The sequence below is a fragment of the Trachypithecus francoisi genome, unplaced genomic scaffold (genome assembly GCF_009764315.1).
Source record: "Trachypithecus francoisi isolate TF-2019V2 unplaced genomic scaffold, Tfra_2.0 Lachesis_group7, whole genome shotgun sequence".
NCBI lineage: Eukaryota > Metazoa > Chordata > Mammalia > Primates > Cercopithecidae > Trachypithecus > Trachypithecus francoisi.
In genome coordinates this window covers 71,828,029-71,852,160 of record NW_022681472.1, presented here as the reverse complement: position 1 = coordinate 71,852,160, position 24,132 = coordinate 71,828,029, and the positions used below count along the sequence as shown (strand labels likewise).

Below are 24,132 nucleotides of genomic sequence, written 5' to 3'. Positions count from 1 at the left end.
ATCAACCTTCCTTCATACCTTCCTCCTCTCTACCCTTCTCAGCCTCTTGTAACCACCAATCTACTCTCTTATCTTCATGAGAGCCACTGTTTTAGCTCCCATATATAAGCGAGAACATGTGATATGTGTCTTTCCGTGCTTGGCTTATTTCACTTAACTGCAACCCCGTATTTCTTGGCTGAAGTAACTAAGGTTCAGGGAGTTTAAGTAATTGCCTGAGATCAAATATCCAGGAAATTTTGGAGTGGGAATCCCAAGCCCAGTTTTTCTTCTGTCATGCCTAAAACCAATTTTAGGTGTCCTAATGTTGGGGCAGAAAGGCAGATGTCAATATCTATGGATCTTGAACTAATCATGTTTTTAAATTTTTAAAAATAAATTCATGTACAGAAATAAGTAAGAGTCTTGGAATTAAGAACTTTGCATTCGTGACTCTGAAAGGTAAAAACAAACAAACAAACAAAATTAGCAATATATTAGCTTTCACTTTATTTCATTTAGCCTATCACCATTCAGGATTAAAAGTCTGATGGTTTTGGCTTAGATGAACATTATTATTCTGACTCTAATTATTATATATGTTTTTTCTGAATAAAATAATATATATTCATTATAGAAAATCTGGAATTACAGAAAAGTCACAAAGCAGAGGGAAAAATAACTGGTAATCCTCTCCAAGAGACAATTGTTATTGATATTTTATTGTGTAGCTTTGTAATATATGAATACACTTTTTACATAATTAGATTTCATATTAATTAGGATGTTTTGGGTTATAAGTATGGAAAACAAGACTCTTGCTAGAATAATTAATAAGTAAGAATTATTGGTTCTGCAACTGAAAACATTTAGAGGGGCCAGGTTTCAGACACTCTTTGACGAGGTCTCCAGATTCATGTCTTGGTTCTTAGCTATTCTTCAACCTCAAGCTTGTCTTCCCCATGGTAGCGGGATGGTTGCCAAAGGTAATCAGACTATGTATTTATTTTTTAACGTATACATAGAAAGATTATCCCCTCTCAAACTGCTAAACAAGAGTCTTGATGTGCATGTGGATTTGGCTAAATGAGAAACCACCACTATAGCCAGGGGAATATGGATGAGCTGATTGACTTAGGCATTGTTATACTCAGAAGACTGGCAAAACTCAGCCATGCTGACTCATAGAGCTGAGAATAGGGAAAATTCTACCTAAACCTGGCTGCTCCTCAGTGGGGAAGCGCTAGAATGGATGTGAATAAGATGATTGCATCACAAGAGGATCCTACCAAAGATATAGCTTCTGAACCTGATTCTTAGCTATAAATATTGGTAACATTTTTTCCATTTATAAAATGTTGTATATCATTTTTTTTAAAATATGGAGGGCAGTATATATTTAACATAGCTACATCATAGCATAACTCATGTTTTTAAATTATTGGACAACTCGTTCTTTTGCAATTACTTGCTCATATAAGCACTACTATGATTCACATCTTTATAATCTTTGCTCAATATATTATCTCCTTAAAGTGGAATCTTAAAGAGGAAATTACTTGGTCAAAAGGTACCTACATTTCTAAGGATTTTGACATATATTGCCAAATCAGCTTTGGAATATACATTACAGCCAAGTTACATCATTGGTTTATTCTTTTATCAATTATGTGAATAGCACTCAGGATTCTGAGTAGTTCCAAATAAGCTTCTTAGTTGGAATAAGAACAATTTGGAAAGTAACAAATGAAGTATTTATATTTAAAATGAGTAGACTTTTGCTTTTGTTATATAACAATATTCTAATAATAAACAACCGTAGAATATGGTAGTATGGGTCCCCAGTGGCCATCAACTCAGAGGAACCTGAGTACTAACACAAATACATGGTTGAGATATACTCCTTCCTTGGCTGAGAAGACAGCATGAGCAAAGCAGGCTCACCAATTGTTCTGGCACTGCCTGGTGTGCTGTGGTCATATGAAGTGTTGCTTTATTTTAGGTTTTCCTAAATCTTATCAGGAGGCTGAGGCGAGAGAATGGCGTAAACCCGGGAGGCGGAGCTTGCAGTGAGCTGAGATCCGGCCACTGCACTCCAGCCTGGGCGACAGAGCGAGACTCCGTCTCAAAAAAAAAAAAAAAAAAAAAAAAAAAGAGAATTTATCTTGGAGCAGCTTAGAAGCCAGACCAAAGCAAGAATCAAACCTGGGAAAAAGCCCCTGGGCAATGCCACCAGGAGGAAAGTATGAAAATGTGGGCAATTTTTACTTTTGTGTACTATTTCCCTATCTTGGATTCTAAGTTTAACAAATATGTGGCCGGGCGCGGTGGCTCAAGCCTGTAATCCCAGCACTTTGGGAGGCCGAGACGGGCGGATCACGAGGTCAGGAGATCGAGACCATCCTGGCTAACATGGTGAAACCCCGTCTCTACTAAAAAAATACAAAACTAGCCGGGCGAGATGGCGGGCGCCTGTAGTCCCAGCTACTCGGGAGGCTGAGGCGAGAGAATGGCGTAAACCCGGGAGGCGGAGCTTGCAGTGAGCTGAGATCCGGCCACTGCACTCCAGCCTGGGCGACAGAGCGAGACTCCGTCTCAAAAAAAAAAAAAACAAATATGGGTATACTTTGAGCTGAGACTGCTTCTTGAAGAACTAAGCCAGAAATCCAAAAGTGGGCTTCATAAGGTCCATTGAAATTGTATACAATGTGTTTGTGTGTGTGTGTGTGTGTGTGTGTTTGTGTGTGTGTGCGCATGCGTTTTATGGGACAGGCAAAAGTACACAGTCTTCACTTGGCTTCCAAAAGAGTCTGTGAGAAGTTAAAACCCAAAATTAACATATATTCCTCATAATCTCGTTAAAGGAAAGTTATCTAAGTCTCTCTAGATGCAGAATGGCTCTTGATCACAACAATGATGTGAATTTTCAATATTATTTTAAGAAGAAAGTTATAAAAAGCAAGTTCTATGATGCAACAAACACTGAAATGTGCATCTGCTATTAATGAATAAATCCCAAAACATTCCCATGTATTCAAATATGGCCAAAGCTTTAAAAATTAGAAATAATAGGCCAAAGAAATTTACTGTAGCATCAAAGAAAAAAAAGATGGAGAAACAGAGATGAAAAAGTATGGAAATATTAGAAAATTTGATGCCAATATTCTAAAACTTTGATTTCATCTGCAAAAATGGGATTTAGAAAATGGGACTTTATTTTTGCAATCTTGGAGAAACTTTTATTTTTTAATTCTATTTTTGTTTAGTGGTAGAAATTAAATTCTGTTGCTTCTATCTCCAAAATAATGTTGGTAAAATTTTTATTTTTTACCCTCTTATTTCAAATGTTGAGCACATAAAGATCACTTTGATTTTGTAGTTTCACATCACTTTCCCCAAGAACCTCAAATCACTATTCCTGTTAGAAGGGGAGATAAAAGCTTCAGCCTCACCATGAATTTTTAACATTTTATTCATTCATCATTAAATATTTATTGCATGCCTAAAAAGGGCCTGCAGCAGCAGAAGTGTTAATGATACCATGTTGTATAAGACAAACAAAGGTCCTTCTCTAAGGAGCTTGTATTTTAGTAGAGGGAGACAAAGAGTAAATGAATCAATTTACTTTGTCTTTAGTAGAGGCTATATAGTATGATGAATGGTGAGCAGAAGAGGGAAGATGAACTACCTTAAATGTGGTGGGAAAGGAAGGCACCTCTGTGGAGGTGACATGTCAGCTGCAAGTTACAGAATTACCAGGAGAAAACCTACGTAAGTGAAGGCTATCACAAGTAGAGGGCATTGCTAGAGCAAAAGCCCAAAGACAAGAAGGATTTTCTTGTTCAAGTGCTTGTCTTGAACAGAAAGAAAACTACATAGGTGGCCCCTGTGGCATAAAAAAAGAGTGAAATGGAAAGAGGTCAAAAAAGGGATCAGATTTTGCAGAACAATTCAGGTCATTATAAAGAGTTCAATTTAATTCAAGGTCTAAAAGGAAAAATTTGGAAAGTTTTGAGCTGGGAAGTAACATTACATGGTTCACATTTCTAAAATGATCGCTTTGGGTGCTGCCTGGAAGACTAGAGTGTAGAAGATCAAAACATAGAAACCCTTAGGAGATGACTACAGCCAACACATTGGTGGCTTGGACCTATGTAGTGACAATAAAAATGGAAAGAAGTAGTTATATTTAAGGGACTTTTGAGAGGTGGAGTCAACAGGACTTGCTAATCAAGAGCATTAGTTCAGGGAGAATAATAGAGAGGTGGGACTCAAAGATGACTTGTTGGTTTCTGGTTACAGTAACCAGGAGGAAGGAATGCCAGTTCCCAAGATGGGGCTGAGTAGCAGGCAGTGCAGTACACAGGCTGAGAGATTGGGCTCTGGCAACGCATCACCTCAGTCCCAACCTTACCACTCACTAGTCATATGACTTTAAGAAAATTACTTAACCTCTCTGTGCCTCAATTTCCCCATCTGAAAATAGGAATAATGATAGCATCACTCTCATATGCTGGTTGAGAGATTTTAGCTAATTCATATAAATCACTTCAAAGTGTCACTGGAACAAGATACATGCACAAATTTTAAAATTATTTTACCATATTCATGAACCACATTACATTATTATCATTGTTATTTAGGAAGGATTAAGTAGGCTATACTGCAAAACAACTTTCAGGACATGCATTTTTATAACAAGACTTAGATAACAAAAAAGCAAACCAATTTTTTGTTTCTCTTTTGCCTACATCCACTATTCCAGATTTTACACCAGTGACATGACATCAGTCTTACATGAATTGACCCTGAAGATTGACTGTTCATTCCTAAACAGAAGATAAATATCAAAGAGGGAAATAACATTCCTGTAATCCCTTAGCAGTTCTTCACTTGTTTCCCTGCTTCACCATTCTCCTTGTCTGCCCTAGAAATAGTCCTGTATGCTCAATGCCTGAGACCCTGTCTTGAGCATAACAGATATTCAGTACATATTTATTGAGATTATATTTCACTCAATGTTTATGAAATAAATGAGTGATGTGGAAGAAATAGTTTGAAGGGTGAGAACTAGAGAAAGTGGGAAATATAAACATTTACAGAATCAGATGTCATGTTTTGTCCTAGACAGGCATTCAATCACACACCCCTTTTTAAACAACTTTATCAAGATAAAATTATAAAATTTGTGTGCTTTGGGAGACCAAGGCAAGCAGGTCACTTGAGGTCAGCAATTCAAGACCACTCACTAGAGATGGAGTGAAACCTCATCTCTACCAAAAATATACAAAAATTAGCCAGGCGTGGTGGTGGGTACCTGTAATCCAAGCTACTGGGGAGGCCAAGGCAGGAGAATTGATTGAACTCAGGAGACAGAGGTTGCAGTGAGCTGAGATCACACCACTGCACTCCAGCCTGGGCAACAAACAGAGCAAGACTGTATATCAAAAAAAAAAAAAAGATATAATTTTCACATTATGGAAATGGTCTATTTGATCTATATAAATTAATGGTTTTCAGTATATTCACAGAGTTGTGAAACCATTACCAAAAAAACTCATATTCATTAGCAGTAATTCCCCATTCTCCTTGCACCCTCTCCCAGGCAACCACTAATCTACTTTCTGTCTTTACAGATTTGCCCATTCTGGACATTTTATATAAATAGAATCATATAATATGAGGACTTTTTTGAATGGCTTCTCTCATTTAGCATCATGCTTTCAAGGTTTATCCATATTGTAGCAAATATCAGTATGTCATCAGTATTCCATTGCCTTTTATTTCCAAATAGTATTTCATTGTATGGATACATAAAATTTTACTAGTCAGTTGATGGATATTGGGTCATTTCTTTTTTTGTTGTTTTTCACTATTTCAAATAATGTTGTTATAAAAAGTTGTATAAAAGTATTTTGTAGAAGTATGTTTTCACTTCTCTTCCAATCTAGCAATGGAATTCCTGAGTCATAAGATAACTTTATGTTTGATATTTTGTAGAACTGCTGGACTCTTTTTCAAAGCACAGTACCATTAGACATTCCCATACACTGTGTAAGAGAGTTCCTATTTCTCCAAATCCTTGCCAACACTTATTATTATTTTTTTTTATTATAGCCATTCTAGTGGGTATGAAGTGGCATCTCATTGTGATTTTGATTTGCATTACCCTAATGACTAATGATGTTGAGCATATTTCATGTGCTTATTATACACTGGTATGTTTTCTTGGAGAAATGTCTATCAGTATTATTTACGTATTTTAATTGATTTATAGTTATTAATTATAACAATTATTTTACATATTCTTATACACATCCCTTATCATATATGTAATTTATAAATATTTTATCTCAATATGTGCCTTATCTATTTTCCTGTTAGTATTGTTTACAGAACAAAATACTTTATTTTGATGCTCTCCAATATATATAATATTTCTTTTATCACTTATGCTTTAGGTGTCATAGCAATAAACCATGGCCTCACCCAAGATCACGTGTTTTCATTTAGGAGTTCTATAGGTTTGGCCGGGCGTGGTGGCTCACGCCTGTAATCCCAACACTTTGGGAGGCTGAGGCGGGTGGATCACAAGGTCAGGAGATCGAGACCATCCTTGTTAACACGGTGAAACCCCATCTCTACTAAAAATACAAAAAAAATTAGCCGGGCATGGTGGCAGGCACCTGTAGTCCCCAGCGGGAGGCTGAGGCAGGAGAATGGCCTGAACCCGGGAGGTAGAGCTTGCAGTGAGCTGAGATTGCACCACTGCACTCCAGAATGGGCGACAGAGCGAGACTCTATCTCAAAAAAAAAAAAAAAAGAGTTCTATAGGTTTTGCTTTTACATTTAGGTCTATAATCAATTTCTTAGTGAATTTTTTTAATGGTGTCAGAAAGGTATACAAATTAATTCTTCTGCTTATGTACATCCAGTTGTCCCAGCAATAGTTGTTGAAAATTCTGGGGGGCGGAGCAAGATGGCCAAATAGGAACAGCTCCTGTCTCCAACTCTCAGCACGAGCGACACAGAACACTGGTGATTTCTGCATTTTCAACTGAGGTACTGGGGTCATCTCACTAGGGAGTGCGGGACAATCGGTGCTGGTCAGCTGCTGCAGCCCGACCAGCGAGAGCTGAAGCAGGGTGAGGCATCGCCTCACCTGGGAAGCGCAAGGGGGAATGGAGTCCCTTTTCCTAGCCAGGGGAACTGAGACACACAACACCCGGAAAATAGGGTGACTCCCACCCCAATACTGCGCTTTGAGCAAACAGGCACACCAGGAGATTGTATCCCACACCGGGCCGGGAGGGTCCCACGGCCACGGAGCCTCCCTCATTGCTAGCACAGCAGTCTGCGATCGCAATGCAGCAGCGAGGCTGGGGGAGGGGTGCCCGCCATTGCTGAGGCTTAAGTAGGTAAACAAAGCCGCTGGGAAGCTCAAACTGGGTGGAGCTCACAGCAGCTCAAAGAAACCTGCCTGTCTCTGTAGACTCCACCTCTGGGGACAGGGGACAGCTAAACAACAACAACAAAAGCAGCAGGAACCTCTGCAGACACAAACGACTCTGTCTGACAGCTTTGAACAGAGCAGTGGATCTCCCCACACGGAGGCTGAGATCTGAGAACGGACAGACTGCCTGCTCACGTGGGTCCCTGACCCCTGAGTAGCCTAACTGGGAGACATACCCTACTAGGGGCAGTCTGACACCCCACACCTCACAGGGTGGAGTACACCCCTGAGAGGAAGCTTCCAAAGTTAGAATCAGACAGGTACACTAGCTGTTCAGCAATATTCTATCTTCTGCAACCTCTGCTGCTGATACCCAGGCAAAGAGGGTCTGGAATGGACCTCAAGCAATCTCCAACAGACCTGCAGCTGAGGGTCCTGCCTGTTAGAAGGAAAACTATCAAACAGGAAGGACACCTATAACAAAACCCCATCAGTACGTCACCATCATCAAAGACCAGAGGCAGATAAAACCACAAAGATGGGGAAAAAGCAGGGCAGAAAAGCTGGAAATTCAAAAAATAAGAGCACATCTCCCCCTGCAAAGAGGGGCAGCTCATTGCAAGCAACGGATCGAAGCTGGTCAGAGAATGACTTTGACGAGACGAGAGAAGAAGACTTCAGTCCATCAAACTTCTCAGAGCTAAAGGAGGAATTACGTACCCAGCGCAAAGAAACTAAAAATCTTGAAAAAAAAGTGGAAGAATTGACAGCTAGAATAATTAATGCAGAGAAGGTCATAAACGAATGACAGAGATGAAAACCATGACACGAGAAATACGTGACAAATGCACAAGCTTCAGTAACCGACTCGATCAACTGGAAGAAAGAGTATCAGCGATTGAGGATCAAATGAATGAAACGAAGCGAGAAGAGAAACCAAAAGAAAAAAGAAGGAAAAGAAATGAACAAAGCCTGCAAGAAGTATGGGATTATGTAAAAAGACCAAATCTACATCTGATTGGGGTGCCTGAAAGTGAGGGGAAAATGGAACCAAGCTGGAAACACTCTTCAGGATATCATCCAAGAGAACTTCCCCAACTAGTAGGGCAGGCCAACATTCACATTCAGGAAATACAGAGAACGCCACAAAGATACTCCTCAAGAAGAGCAACTCCAAGACACATAATTGCCAGATTCACCAAAGTTGAAATGAAGGAAAAAATGTTAAGGGCAGCCAGAGAGAAAGGTCGGGTTACCCACAGGGAAGCCCATCAGACTAACACCAGATCTCTTGGCAGAAACTATCCAAGCCAGAAGAGAGTGGGGGCCAATATTCAACGTTCTTAAAGAAAAGAATTTTAAACCCAGAATTTCATATCCAGCCAAACTAAGTTTCATCAGTGAAGGAGAAATAAAATCCTTTACAGATAAGCAAATGCTTAGAGATTTTGTCACCACCAGGCCTGCCTTACAAGAGACCCTGAAGGAAGCCCTAAACATGGAAAGGAACAACCGGTACCAGCCATTGCAAAAACATGCCAAAATGTAAAGACCAGCGAGGCTAGGAAGAAACTGCATCAAATAATGAGCAAAATAACCAGTTAATATCATAATGACAGGATCAAGTTCACACATAACAATATTAACCTTAAATGTCAATGGACTAAATGCTCCAATTAAAAGACACAGACTGTCAAACTGGATAAAGAGTCAAGACCCATCGGTCTACTGTATTCAGGAGACCCATCTCACATGCAGAGACATACATAGGCTCAAAATAAAGGGATGGAGGAAGATCTACCAAGCAAATGGAGAACAAAAAAAAGCAGGGGTTGCAATCCTAGTCTCTGATAAAACAGACTTTAAACCATCAAAGATCAAAAGAGACAAAGAAGGCCATTACATAATGGTAAAGGGATCAATTCAACAGGAAGAGCTAACTATCCTAAATATATATGCACCCAATACAGGAGCACCCAGATTCATAAAGCAAGTCCTTAGAGACTTACAAAGAGACTTAGACTCTCATATAATAATAATGGGAGACTTCAACACTCCACTGTCAACATTAGAGAGATCACCGAGACAGAAAGTTAACAAGGATATCCAGGAATTGAACTGAACTCTGCACCAAGCGGACCTAATAGACATCTATAGAACTCTCCACCCCAAATCAACAGAATATACATTCTTCTCAGTACCACATCGCACTTATTCAAAAACTGACCACATAATTGGAAGTAAAGCACTCCTCAGCAAATCTACAAGAACAGAAATTATAACAAACTGTCTCTCAGACCACAGTGCAATCAAACTAGAACTCAGGACTAAGAAACTCAATCAAAACCGCTCAACTACATGGAAACTGAACAACCTGCTCCTGAATGACTACTGGTACATAACGAAATGAAGGCAGAAATAGAGATGTTCTTTGAAACCAATGAGAACAAAGATACAACATACCAGAATCTCTGGGACACATTTAAAGCAGTGTGTAGAGGGAAATTTATAGCACTAAATGCCCAAAAGAGAAAGCAGGAGAGATCTCAAATTGACACTCTAACATCACAATTAAAAGAACTAGAGAGGCAAGAGCAAACACATTCAAAACCTAGCAGAAGGCAAGAAATGACTAAGATCAGAGCAGAACTGGAGGAGATAGAGACACAAAAAACCCTCCAAAAAATCAATGAATCCAGGAGTTGGTTTTTTTGAAAAGATCAACAAAATTGACAGACCGCTAGCAAGACTAATAAAGAAGAAAAGAGAGAAGAATCAAATAGACGCAATAAAAAATGATAAAGGGGATATCACCACTGACCCCACAGAAATACAAACTACCATCAGAGAACACTATAAACACCTCTACACAAATAAACTAGAAAATCTAGAAGAAATGGATAATTTCCTGGACACTTACACTCTTCCAAGACTAAACCAGGAAGAAGTTGAATCCCTAAATAGACCAATAGCAGGCTCTGAAATTGAGGCAATAATTAATAGCCTACAACCAAAAAAAGTCCAGGACCAGATGGATTCACAGCTGAATTCTACCAGAGATACAAGAGGAGCTGCTACCATTCCTTCTGAAACTATTCCAATCAATAGAAAAAGAGGGAATCCTCCCTAACTCATTTTATGAGGCCAACATCATCCTGATACCAAAGCCTGGCAGAGACACAACAAAAAAAGAGAATTTTAGACCAATATCCCTGATGAACATCGATACAAAAATCCTCAATAAAATACTGGCAAAACGCATTCAGCAGCACATCAAAAAGGTTATCCACCGTGATCAAGTGGGCTTCATCCCTGGGATGCAAGGCTGGTTCAACATTTGCAAATCAATAAACGTAATCCAGCATATAAACAGAACCAAAGACAAGAACCAATGATTATCTCAATAGATGCAGAAAAGGCTTTTGACAAAATTCAACAGCCCTTCATGCTAAAAACGCTCAATAAATTCGGTATTGATGGAACGTACCTCAAAATAATGAGCTATTTATGACAAACCCACAGCCAATATCATACTGAATGGGCAAAAACTGGAAAAATTCCCTTTGAAAACTGGCACAAGACAGGGATGCCCCCTCTCACCGCTCCTATTCAACATAGTGTTGGAAGTTCTGGCTAGGGCAATCAGGCAAGAGAAAGAAATAAATGGTATTCAGTTAGGAAAAGAAGAAGTCAAATTGTCCCTGTTTGCAGATGACATGATTGTATATTTAGAAAATCCCATCACCTCAGCCCAAAATCTCCTTAAGCTGATAAGCAACTTCAGCAAAGTCTCACGATACATAATTAATGTGCAAAAATCACAAGCATTCTTATACACCAGTAACAGACAGAGAGCCAAATCATGAATGAACTTCCATTTACAATTGCTTCAAAGAGAATAAAATACCTACGAATCCAACTTACAAGGGATGTAAAGGACCTCTTCAAGGAAAACTACAAACCACTCCTCAGTGAAATAAAAGAGGACACAAACAAATGGAAGAATATACCATGCTCATGGATAGGAAGAATCAATATCGTGAAAATGGCCATACTGCCCAAGGTTATTTATAGATTCAATGCCATCTCCATCAAGCTACCAATGAGTTTCTTCACAGAATTGGAAAACACTGCTTTAAAGTTCATATGGAACCAAAAAAGAGCCTGCATTGCCAAGACAATCCTAAGTCAAAAGAACAAAGCTGGAGGCATCACGCTACCTAACTTCAAACTATACTACAAGGCTACAGTAACCAAAACAGCATGGTACTGGTACCAAAACAGAGATATAGACCAATGGAACAGGACAGAGTCCTCAGAAATAATACCACACATCTACAGCCATCTGATCTTTGACAAACCTGAGAGAAACAAGAAATGGGGAAGGATTCCCTATTTAATAAATGGTGCTGGGAAAATGGGCTAGCCATAAGTAGAAAGCTGAAACTGGATCCTTTCCTTACTCCTTATACGAAGATTAATTCAAGATGGATTAGAGACTTAAATGTTAGACCTAATACCATAAAAACCCTAGAGGAAAACCTAGGTAGTACCATTCAGGACATAGGCATGGGCAAGGACTTCATGTCTAAAACACCAAAAGCAACAGCAACAAAAGCCAAAATTGACAAATGGGATCTCATTAAACTAAAGAGCTTCTGCACAGCAAAAGAAACTACCATCAGAGTGAACAGGCAACCTACAGAATGGGAGAAAGTTTTTGCAATCTACTCATCTGACAAAGGGCTGATATCCAGAACCTACAAAGAACTCAAACAAATTTACAAGAAAAAAACAAACAACCCCATCAAAAAGTGGGCAAAGGATATGAACAGACATTTCTCAAAAGAAGACATGCATACAGCCAACAGACACATGAAAAAATGCTCATCATCACTCGCCATCAGAGAAATGCAAATCAAAACCACAATGAGATACCATCTCACACCAGTTAGAATGGCAATCATTAAAAAGTCAGGAAACAACAGGTCCTGGAGAGGATGTGGAGAAATAGGAACACTTTTACACTGTTGGTGGGACTGTAAACTAGTTCAACCATTATGGAAAACAGTATGGCAATTCCTCAAGGATCTAGAACTAGATGTACCATATGACCCAGCCATTCCACTACTGGGTATATACCCAAAGGATTATAAATCATGCTGCTATAAAGACACATGCACACATATGTTTATTGTGGCATTATTCACAATAGCAAAGACTTGGAATCAACCCAAATGTCCATCTGTGACAGACTGGATTAAGAAAATGTGGCACATATACACCATGGAATACTATGCAGCCATAAAAAAGGATGAGTTTGCATCCTTTGTAGGGACATGGATGCAGCTGAAAACCATCATTCTTAGCAAACTATCACAAGAACAGAAAACCAAACACCGCATGTTCTCACTCATAGGTGGGAACTGAACAATGAGATCACTTGGACTCGCGAAGGGGAACATCACACACCGGGGCCTATCATGGGGAGGGGGGAGGTGGGAGGGATTGCATTGGGCGTTATACCTGATATAAATGACGAATTGATGGGTGCTGACGAGTTGATGGGTGCAGCACACCAACATGGCACAAGTATGCATACGTAACAAACCTGCACATTATGCACATGTACCCTAGAACTTAAAGTATAATAATAATAAATAAAAAATAATAAATAAATAAATAAAATTCTTTTTTTCTTACCATTAAATTGTCTTGGAATCCTTGGTGAAAAACAATTGACCACACATATAAGAACTTATTTATGGACTATACATTCTATCACATTGGTGTATATGTCTGTCTTTATGCCAATATCACACTCTTGTGATTACTATAGCTTTGTATTAAATTCTGAAATTAGGAAATGTGAGTCCTCCAAATGTATTCTTTTTCAAGATTCTTTTGCCTTTCATAGGCCCCTACTGGTTCCATATAAATTATCAGGCTAGCTTAACTTCTTCAAAAAGACAGTTAGGATTTTAGTAGTCATTGCATCAAATTTCCATGTTAATTTTAGGAATAATGTCATCTTAGCAATATTACATTTTCTAATCCACAAACATGGTATATCTTTCATTGATTTATATCTTTTATTCTTTCTTTAATATTTCTAACTCACTGTTTTATAATTTTTAGTGTAAAAGCTGTGCACTTCATTTGTTAAATTTATTCTAAAATACATTTTTTATGCTATTGTAAGTGAAGTTGATTTCTTAATTTCATTTTCAGATTTTCCATTGCTACTGTATAAAAATACAATTACTGTTTGTATATTGATCTATTTTACTGTGACCTTACCAAACTTGTTTATTAGTTCTAAAATTTTTAAATGGATCTTTTAGGACTTTCCACATATAAGATAATGTCATTTGAAAACAGTGATAGGCTGGGCACGGTGGCTCATGCCTGTAACCCCAGCACTTTGGGAGGCTGAGGCAGGTGGATCCCCTGAGGTCAAGAGTTCGAGACCAACCTGACCAACATGAAGAAAACCTGTCTCTACTAAAAATACAAAAATTAGCTGGGTGTGGTAGCGCATGCCTGTAATCCCAGCTACTCGGGAGGCTGACGCAGGAGAATCACTTGAACCCAGGAGGCGGAGGTTGTGGTGAGCTGAGATCATGCCATTGCACTCCAGCCTGGGCAATAAGAGTGAAACTCCATCTCAAAAAAAAGAAAAGAAAAGAAAACCGTGATAATATTAATTCTTTCTTTCCAATCTGAATGTCTTTTATTTTGTCGTCTTCCCAATTGCTCTGGCTAGAACATACAGTACCATGTTGAGTAGAACTCATGAAAGTGGACATCCTTATCTTGTACCTGATTTTAGGGGAAAATGTTCAGGCTTTCACCATAATTACTATAAAAGACCGCACTTTGGTACAGTGTACACTGCTCAGGTGATGGGTGCACCAAAATCTCAGAAATCACCACTGAAGAGCCTGTCCGTGTAACCAAACACCACCTGTTCCCAAAAAACCTAATGAAAAAAATTATGATGTGAGCTGCAGGTTTTTCATAGATGCTTTTAAAGAAGTTTCATTCTATTTCTAGTTTTGCAGGTGTTTATATAATTAAAGGGTGTTGAATTTTGTCTATTCATTTTCTGCATCTAGTGAGATAATCATGTGAGCTTTGTTCTGTATCGTATTAATATGTTGTATCACTTTGATTATATTTCAGATGTTAAATTAAGCTTGCGTTACTGGGATAAATCCCATTTCATCATTGTTTGTAATTACTTTTATATGTTGCTGGATTCAGTTCATTAGTCTTTTTCAAGGATTACTGCGTCTGTATTCATAAGGGATATTGTTCTATAGTTTTATTTTCTTGTGATATTTCCTCCTTTTTTGCTATCAGCAGAATATTGACCTCATAAAATGAGTTGGGAAGTGTATTTACGCCTCTTCTATTTTGGGGAAGAATTTGTGATGAGTTAATATTAATTCTATTTTAAATTTTGGTAGAAATCGCCAGTGAAGACATCTGGACTTCAGCTTTCTTTGTATAAGGTTTTATGAAATTTATTAATAATTCAGTATCTTTACTTATCAGATTTTCTATTTCTTCTTAAGTTCATGTGGCAGTTTGTCTTTCTATGAATTTATCCATTTCATCTAAGATTATATACATTTTATTTTATGCAGTTTCCTCTTTTTTTTTTTTTTTTTTTTGAGGCGGAGTCTCGCTCTGTTGCCCGGACTGGAGTGCAGTGGCCGGATCTCAGCTCACTGCAAGCTCCGCCTCCCGGGTTTACGCCATTCTCCTGCCTCAGCCTCCCGAGTAGCTGGGACTACAGGCGCCCGCCATCTCGCCCGGCTAGTTTTTGTATTTTTAGTAGAGACGGGGTTTCACCGTGTTAGCCAGGATGGTCTCGATCTCCTGACCTCGTGATCCGCCCGTCTCGGCCTCCCAAAGTGCTGGGATTACAGGCTTGAGCCACCGCGCCCGGCTATCAGTTAAGAGGAAAAAGGATGACAAATCATGTCTTTTATAATTACCCACATTATTATCCTTATTGGTGCTATTTTTTTTTAGTATTGGTTCAACTTAATATCTGGTGTCATTTGTTTTCTTTAATATTTCTGTTACTATTGCTTTCTTTACTGATTTTTGTAAAGTGAATCCAACAACAAATTATCTTCGATTTTGTTTGTCTTTATTTCACCTTTATTTTAGGAAGACAGTTTAGGTGGATATAAGATTATTGGTTGATAGGAATTTCTTTTTCTTTTACCACTTTAAATGTCATCTCACTGCCATCCTCCTTTGCTTCTGGTAGAAGTCAGTTGTTAATCTGATCAGGATGCTCTCACACATAATGCATCTTTTTTATTCTCTTGCTGCTTTCAAAGTTTTTTATTTGTGTTTTGCTTTTAGTAGTTTTACTATAATGTGTGAGCGTGTAAATCTACTATTTGCTTGATTCTTCTTAAGAGTTCATTGACCATCATGAATGTATAGATTAATATTCAACAAACTTCAAAAGTTTGGGGCCATTATTTCTTTGACTATTTTTCTTCTCCTTTTTCTCTCTCCTTCTGGCCCTCTTATTATGCATATGTAAATATATTTAACAATGTACCACATTTCTCTGAGGCTCTGTTGATTTTTTTACTTCATTCTGTTTTCTCTCTGTTTTTCATGTTGCATAATATCTTCCAATCTATTTTCAATTTCAGTGAATCTTTCTTCTGCCAGCTTCTATGAGTACAGTTCTACTGTTGAACCCCTCTAGTGAATTTTTAATTTCACTTATTGTACTTTTCAGCTTCAGAATTTTCATCTGGTTCTTTTTTAAAAAATAGTTCCTAACCCTTCATTGATATTCTCAATTTTATAAGACATTTTAATCATACCTATCTTTAATTCTTTGTTCTTTGATTTTCTTTAATTCTTTTAACCTAGTTATAATAGCTGTTTTGAAACATTCGAATTCTAAATACAACACCTGGACTGTTTCTACTAACTGCTTTTTTTAAACCAGGTGTTGTCTGACTTCCCCTCCATGTGCAGCCTCTTTGTCATTCCTCAGAGGGTGCATGACTGGGTAGACGCACAGTCATTCTTATCCTCTCCCATTTCCAAAGGATAATAATCACTTTACTTGTGTTCACTTTCTTTCTTTCCATGGTCTCGCTGTTAAGTGATTGTTCTGCCTGTGTTGGTATCACACCCAGATTTTGGCCTTCTTAATTGTTTGCTGAATTGTTGCTCTATGGTTTTCAATAATACTCTAAGGTATGAATGGACCAACAATCTGATCCAATTAAATTTGTCTGCTTCAGCTACTATAACAACATACCACAGACTGTGTGTCTTAAATAACACAAATGTTATTTTCTCACTGCTCCAGAGGATAGAATTCCATAATCAAGGCGCTAGCAAATTCACTGGTAAGGATTCTCTTTCTGACTGATAGATGCCTGCCTTTTCATTACTTCCTCGTGTGGTCTTTCCTTAGTGTATGCACCCAAAAAGAGAGAGAGAGTGAGCTATCTAGAGTCTCTTCTTATAAGAACATTACTTCTGTCAGATCAGGACCCCACTCTTATAACCCCAATTAACCTTAATTATTCCTGAGAGGCCCCATTTCCAAATACAGCCACACTGGCATTTGTGCTTCAACATATAATTGGGGGGACATAAACATTCAATCTATAACAGGCTTCTGTATAGGGGTAATATTTGAGGCCAAATTTTGTGGCTAGTGCCAAATCCAGGAGGGCATTTCTTACCTCTTTTTCTTTCTGTCTCTGTTTAACTTCTAGCCGGTCTGCCAATAGCTTATTGCTATCATAAAGCAACAAGCCTACTCTTAACTGCTCACCAAAAGAATCTTCATTGTTTTCAACAGTGTCCCTATGCTTGAAATGCCCCATGCTCTCTCACAAATAAAATTCCAGCTTGTGTATCATCAGTCTTCTAAGGGAAAGATACATAACCCTCTATTCTTATGGCCTGCCTCTCCCATAGTACCTTTACACCACTGCACCAGAGCTGGCAGAAGAGACCGTGACCTACTTCTCCTGGAGCCATATTCTTGCTCCACAAGTACAGCACTGATTACGGATAGTAGTCCCTAGTCTTTTTTGCTTGTGCCTCCTGGAATACGTCCTGCACACTATGAGTGATCCACGGCAGGGATATTCAGGACCTTGCTGCTCCTGGGCTAGAGATTATACCCTATGTGAGGAGGCTGGGTGAAGGAAAGAAACCATAGTCTTCTTGGTCATGTCTACAATGAAGAGAATTTCTGCAACCTGAGGCTGGGACAATAAGAGATTCCAACAGCCTTTTGCTCTAGGGGTGAGCCATGATCTTTAACTGGAAGCTGGGAGGAGAGGGAGCCTTGTCTTTTGGCTACATCCACTCAAGAGTTGAGCTCCCATCATACTGAGCTTGGGGAAGAGCAGAGGTTAATGGAGCAGATCCTGGCTCAAATGCCATAGACTGTCACTTCTTACTGAGATTTAGATTTTCTAGAATAAATAATACTTAATTTTCTGCATGACCTTAAGACAACTTCCAGAGATTTTCATTTCTTTTTTATAACTTTTACCAGTTAAATAGTTGTTGAAAATGTTCTAGCAGTTTACCTCTATCATCTGTCCCTACCCTTACTTCCTCTGCACTTCTTCAACATATGGCTGGGGAAAAGAGAAACTTGATTCCTTCCACCTAGCATCAAGAAAAACATTGATTATTTTTCTTGTTGCAGTTCAAGTTTACACAGCTTTTTTTTTTTTTGCTACAATGAACCCAAAGCCCAGAGAATCCCATCAATGAAATACATTTGGAGAGACTGGAGAGGGTAAAAAACATAGTTCATGGCACCTACTGGGTCCAATATTACTACTTCCTGTAGTAAAATGTCTATAAAGATTACCTCCAGCAATTCCCGTCATCCAATATGCACATGCAATCAAGAGATAGAATCTATTGCCTCACCCATGGAATCTGAGACTTGGGACTTGCTTTAACCAACCCATAAATTGTGATAAAAACGATACTCTGCCAGTTCTGCGATTAAGCTATCTGAGAATGGTCAGCTTCCACTATTGCTCTCTTGCTACTCTGGACTGCCACATAAGGAATTCCAGGCTAACCAGATAAAGTGAGACACCATACAGAGAGAGAAGCCATGGGAAGAAGAATTAAGACTCCCACCCCAGGCAAAAAGCCAACACAAAGATCTCAGTCATGTAAGTGAAGCCATCTTAAACCTTCTAGCGTAGCCCAGATACCAGCAGAATGCAGCTTTCCATTCCAGCTAATATCACATGGAATGCTGCCCAAATCCTGACCCACAGAATCATAATTTAAAAAGTTGTTGTTTAACCCACTATGTCTTGGGGTAGTTTGTTGCAAAGCAATAGATAAATGGAACACTCCATTTGTGGAATTAGGTAATAAAGTTTTCTTCAGATTAAGTTTCTTACCAGCTGGTAACAGTTTAAATAGAAAACTGATCATAAGTAGAAAGAAAAAGAAGTAGAAAGAGAAAAGAGGAGGAATATCAGGGGACAAAGTTGTCTATGACTAATAGAGACAGAACAAAATAAATGAGATAGATTGGGAGAGGTGAGGGAAAAAGTGAGTAAGTGAGGGAATTCAGGGACATGTGACCTAAGGAGGAAATAGATTAAGGATTCAGGAGCCCAGATGGTGGACGTATGAGGACAGGAGATGTAGAGGGAGAAGGCAAACACTAAATTAACAAGCAGGGGGCCTGGGTCCACAGCACAGTTCCATTGTAATTAGCCATCTGCCCTCAAGAAAGGCATTTACTTTGACCTCAAGAAAGGCATTTGTTCTATCTGGCATTCAGTTTCCTACATGGTAAAATGAGGGATCGAGATAAATAATCTCTTGCAGATTTAATTTATTTCCCTTGACAAGAAAATACAAATGAGTTTGACAATTCTTATAAACACTGTGTCCTGAAAACCATACCTATTTATTGGGTGAATGAGACTTTGTAACTATAAGTGGTTGGCTTATTTGTGCAACAAAATGATAATAGTCTACCTTACTGAGAAGGGAAATATTGTTATTTCAGTAATGTGGAGGTGCTCTCTTGATAGTATCTGTAGGGCTAACAATTTTTTGTCCAAAATTTCTGCCTGACTTACCACGAGGCTTTGTGTTTTATGTTAATAACCTCAATAAATCATATCTAATATTATTTTCTAAGAAAAATAATTATTCCAATGTGAGACTGCTAGATTCTCTGTTTTAAGACAAGTTATAAATATCCTTTTTATAAAGTCTCTTTGCTGTTGCTAAAATATTTAATGCTATCAAACATAGTATCACTACTCCTTAGAATATTAATTTGGCTTTGTGAAACAAACAAGAACATTACACATATTATTAATGGGCAAGTATTCTCTTAAATTCTTCTTCTAACATGAATTCTTTTCAGATTTTCATTAGCTCATTTATATTCACTGAATGTGTTTCTTTTTTGAACCCCATTCGGATTCAACTCCTCAAACAAACCAAGCTCACATCTTATGTATGTGAAAGTATATTTACTGTGCAATTATCTAAGTCTGCAAACCTTTCCTTAAACCTATTTTCTATGTAGGTTATCCCTAACCCTACTTTAATTCCTTTTTATTTTTCAGCTCTTAGCCTATTAATTCTGAAAAAGCTTCCTCTGATTCCAAAGTCCAGTTATTCTTACTGAATGCCCTCAGTATGACACAAATACACTGTTTTGTAATTGCCTAGCTCTAATATGTATTTCACATTAGACTAAGTTTCAAGAGGACAGAGATCTGAGACTAGACATTTTTTTCTAAGTCCTGCACTTCGCACAGGTGTGTTCAATCAACAATTGTTAACCAAGTGAAAAATGAATGAATGTATTGCATGTGACACTGTGGGAAACATTAAAAAGAAATGAAATACTTTGTAGAACATTAGAATCAGCTATATTTATTATAGGTATGTATATTAATAATGATATTTTATGAGCATGAAAGCAACAACTCATTTTAAGATCAATATAACTACAATTATGCCATATAGTTGAAGTCTTAATTTTTTCTAAATAAAATGTACTATCTATCATAAAACTGAGAATAATTGAGAAAAGGAAAAGTCAACACATTAGATTATATAGGTCTATTTCTTGGAATAAACACTACAGATGAAAAACACATCAATAAAATGTGCTCTTTATGCACTCAGGATATTTAAGGAATCAAATCAACTATATAAAGTATTGCATTTTTCAGAATATAAAATACATGTCAGTCAACAACTTAAAAAATGTTCCAGAGTGCCCCAAGTAGCAGAGTAAAGGTTTACAGTTCAGAAGCAACAAGTTATAGGAATTAATTGCATGATATTCAAGAGAGAAAACTGTGAAGCAGACACAGACATCTTTTACCTTTCTAGTGTGAAAGCGTACATCTTGGCAGCTTTATCATTCACCAGATAAGTTCTTTCAAGAAACTCCATGACGGCCAGGATAAGAGCTGCTGCTGCTGTTGTCGCTGTTGAACTCACCCCCAGTTTTGGAAGCAAAGCAGCACTGCAACTATTTATATACTTTCTAAAGAAAAAATTAAAAGGCTCCAGAAATTAAAATAATGAGCTTCCTACATCAGTGCTATTGGTAGGTCTGCAAAAATTACAGCCTCCTTGGAATATTACCTGGTTTCATTGTTTTCACCTACGAAAACTGCTTTTCTAGGGAGACTTGCAGGTAGCATTATATGAAGTGTGTATGTCTTTCGCATGATATCTGATTCAATTGTGCTTTCTAAGAGGTAGAGGAGCTCAAGAGTTTGCTACAAATTGCTGATGTAGGGTTTTGACCTTCAGAGCACACCTGGGTGAGCTGCAAATAGCTACCATTCTGTACACTAATCTAATTTTTTCTTTTTCTCTCCCTCCTCCTTTTTCTAGACTCTTTATCAGCCTAAAAGTATTTCTTTGGAATTTAGTTCTAAGATGACCTCTAAGCAGCTGTCAGAATTTACTTGTCCCTCCTAGGACCATTTTGGGATTTCACTATTGAAAGGGAAGACAAGGGTCAACAGTTTCTGAAACCAGTAATCTGAAAACAGTTCTTGGTACAGCAGCTTTGAAATCCTTTTGACCGGCAAGGGAAGGACAGGCTCTGCTTCTACATAAATAACAGCCCTCCAAAACACAAGAACCAGAGTGAGCTTAGTTCTCCCTGGCCAGGGTACTCTCTATTAAAGATCAAGGATTCACCCTATCAGGCATGCCAGTTCCAGCTCTCAGGAATGAAGCCTCTGAGTTGCTCCTGGGAGACCTCGGACTCTTCAACTCCTAGGAATCGGCATTTACTTCATTACAAAGCACTTTTCTTCCCAAGTAAGAGAAAGAACTATAGCCTTACGGCAAGAGCTTGGACAAACAGTAGACATTTGTTTGGGGGCAAAAGGTTCCAAAACCTATACAAATGTATGCAAAGATGCAGAGAGAGGGGATTGTGTAGACTGGAGAAGAGGAGTAAACCCCAGACCACTAGGTACTTGGTGCCTTTTCCTTGTGTGATCACTAACTTTCTAGTGAGAAAACTCAGGGTAGTTAAGTCCCAGAATAACCCAGTGGCCCAGTGTAATGGGAAGCTGTCCATTATGCTAAGCTGAGATCTCTCACAATGGCCTGATAAAATGAATATTGTCCTCTAAAATGAGGATGGGGTTCAATGCCAGTTGTCTTAGGCAGTGACAGGAGAAGACACCTTTGGTTCAGAATGAGAATATTAGGTCTCCTATCACATCTGTGGTGTGATCGCTGTACCTCTTATTATCTTAAGATTTCAAACACTCTCATCTATAACATAAATTCTAAGGTCTTCTCATATGACTCCACTCTTATCCTTAACTTTGCTCACACAGTTGGGAGCCTCTAAGAGGCTCTGGGGGAGCCTTTTCCTTGCAAGTGAAGGCACTGAAATCCTAGGTCTACTGTTAGCAGAATAAAAACCAATGTATTTTTTCTCATATATTCTTACTCTTAACCTTACAATGTAATCAGTTATTCTGTGGAGGCAAAAATAAAAAACCAGAAAAGAATTACTAATCCACCTGTGTGACACATTCAAGCTGCCATACGCCGCAGCTTGAATCATTTGTGAATAGTTTCTAGCACATACAAGAGAAAGAGAATTCAAGTAAATGAATGTCAAAAATGAGGAAACGAGTCCCGGAGCAAGATGGCTGAATAGGAACAGCTCCACCCTCCAGCTCCCAGCGCAAGCAACACAGAAGATGGGCGATTTCTGCATTTTCAACTGAGGTACAGGGTTCTTCTCACTGGGCAGTGCCGGAAAATCGGTGCTGGTCAGCTGGTGCAGCCCGATCAGCCAGAGCTGAAGCAGAGAGAGGCATCACCTCACCTGGAAAGTGCAAGGGGGAAGGGAATCCCTTCCTAGCCAAGGGAATCTCAGACACACAACACCTGGAAAATCGGGTAACTCCCACCCTAATACTATGCTTTACCAAGGCTCTTAGCAAACGGCACACCAGGAGATTATATCCCACACTTGGCCAGGAGGGTCCCACACCCACGGAGACTCGCTCATTGCTAGCACGGCAGTCTGAGATCTAACTGCAAGGCAGCAGCGAGGCTGGGGGAGGGGTGCCCGCCATTGCTGAGGCTTAAGTAAACAAAGCTGCCAAGAAGCTCGAACTGGGTACAGCCCACAGCAGCTCAAGGAGGCCTGCCTGTCTCTGTAGACTCCACCTCTGGGGACGGGGCAAAGCTAAACAAAAAGCAGCAGAAACCTCTGCAGATGTAAAAGACGCTGTCTGACAGCTTTGAAGAGAGCAGTGGATCTCCCAACATGGAAGGTGACATCTCAGAACGGACAGACTGCCTGCTCAAGTGGGTCCCTGACCCCTGAGTAGCCTAACTGGGAGATATCCCCCACTAGGTGCAGACCAACACCCCCCACCTCACGCGGCAGGGTACACCCCTGAGACGAAGCTTCCAGAGCAAGAATCAGACAGGAACACTCGCTGTTCAGCAATATTCTATCTTCTGCAGCCTCCACAGCTGATACCCAGGCAAACAGAGTCTGGAGTGGACCTCAAGTAATCTCCAACAGACCTACACCTGAGGGTGCTGACTGTTAAAAGGAAAACTAACAAACAGAAAGGACACCCACACCAAAACCCCATCAGTACGTCACCATCATCAAAGACCAAAGGCAGATAAAACCACAAAGATGGGGAAAAAGCAGGGCAGAAAAGCTGGAAATTCAAAAAATAAGAGTGCATCTCCTCCTCCAAAGGAAAGCAGCTCGTCGCCAGCAACGGATCAAAGCTGGACGGAGAATGACTTTGGAGAGTTGAGAGAAGAAGGCTTCAGTACATCAAGCTTCTCAGAGCTAAATGAGGAACTACGTACCCAGCACAAAGAAATTAAAAATCTTGAAAAATAAATTGAAGAATGGATAACTAGAATAATCAATACAGAGAAGGCCATAAATGAACTGACAGAGATAAAAACCATGACATGACAAATGCACAAGCTTCAGTAACCAACTTGATCAACTGGAAGAAAGAGTATCAGCGATTGAAGATCGAATGAAATGAAGGGAGAAGAGAAGTCTAGAGAAAAAAGAGGAAAAAGAAATGAACAAAGCCTCCAAGAAGTATGGGATTATGTGAAAAGACCAAATCTACATCTGATTGGGGTGC

General features: G+C 39.0%; 1 protein-coding gene across 2 annotated transcripts in view; it reads right to left on the bottom strand.

The window, feature by feature from the left end:
• SLC30A8 (solute carrier family 30 member 8) overlaps window positions 1-21,242 on the bottom strand; it is a 57,536-nt gene extending 36,294 nt beyond the window's left edge. For both annotated transcript variants that reach the window (XM_033202950.1, XM_033202951.1), the window contains exon 1: window positions 20,841-21,242. In XM_033202950.1, coding sequence (XP_033058841.1) covers window positions 20,841-20,911 — 71 coding nt within the window. In that variant the 5' untranslated portion in view covers window positions 20,912-21,242. The remainder of the gene's footprint in view (window positions 1-20,840) is intronic.
• Window positions 21,243-24,132: the final 2,890 nt, after the last annotated feature.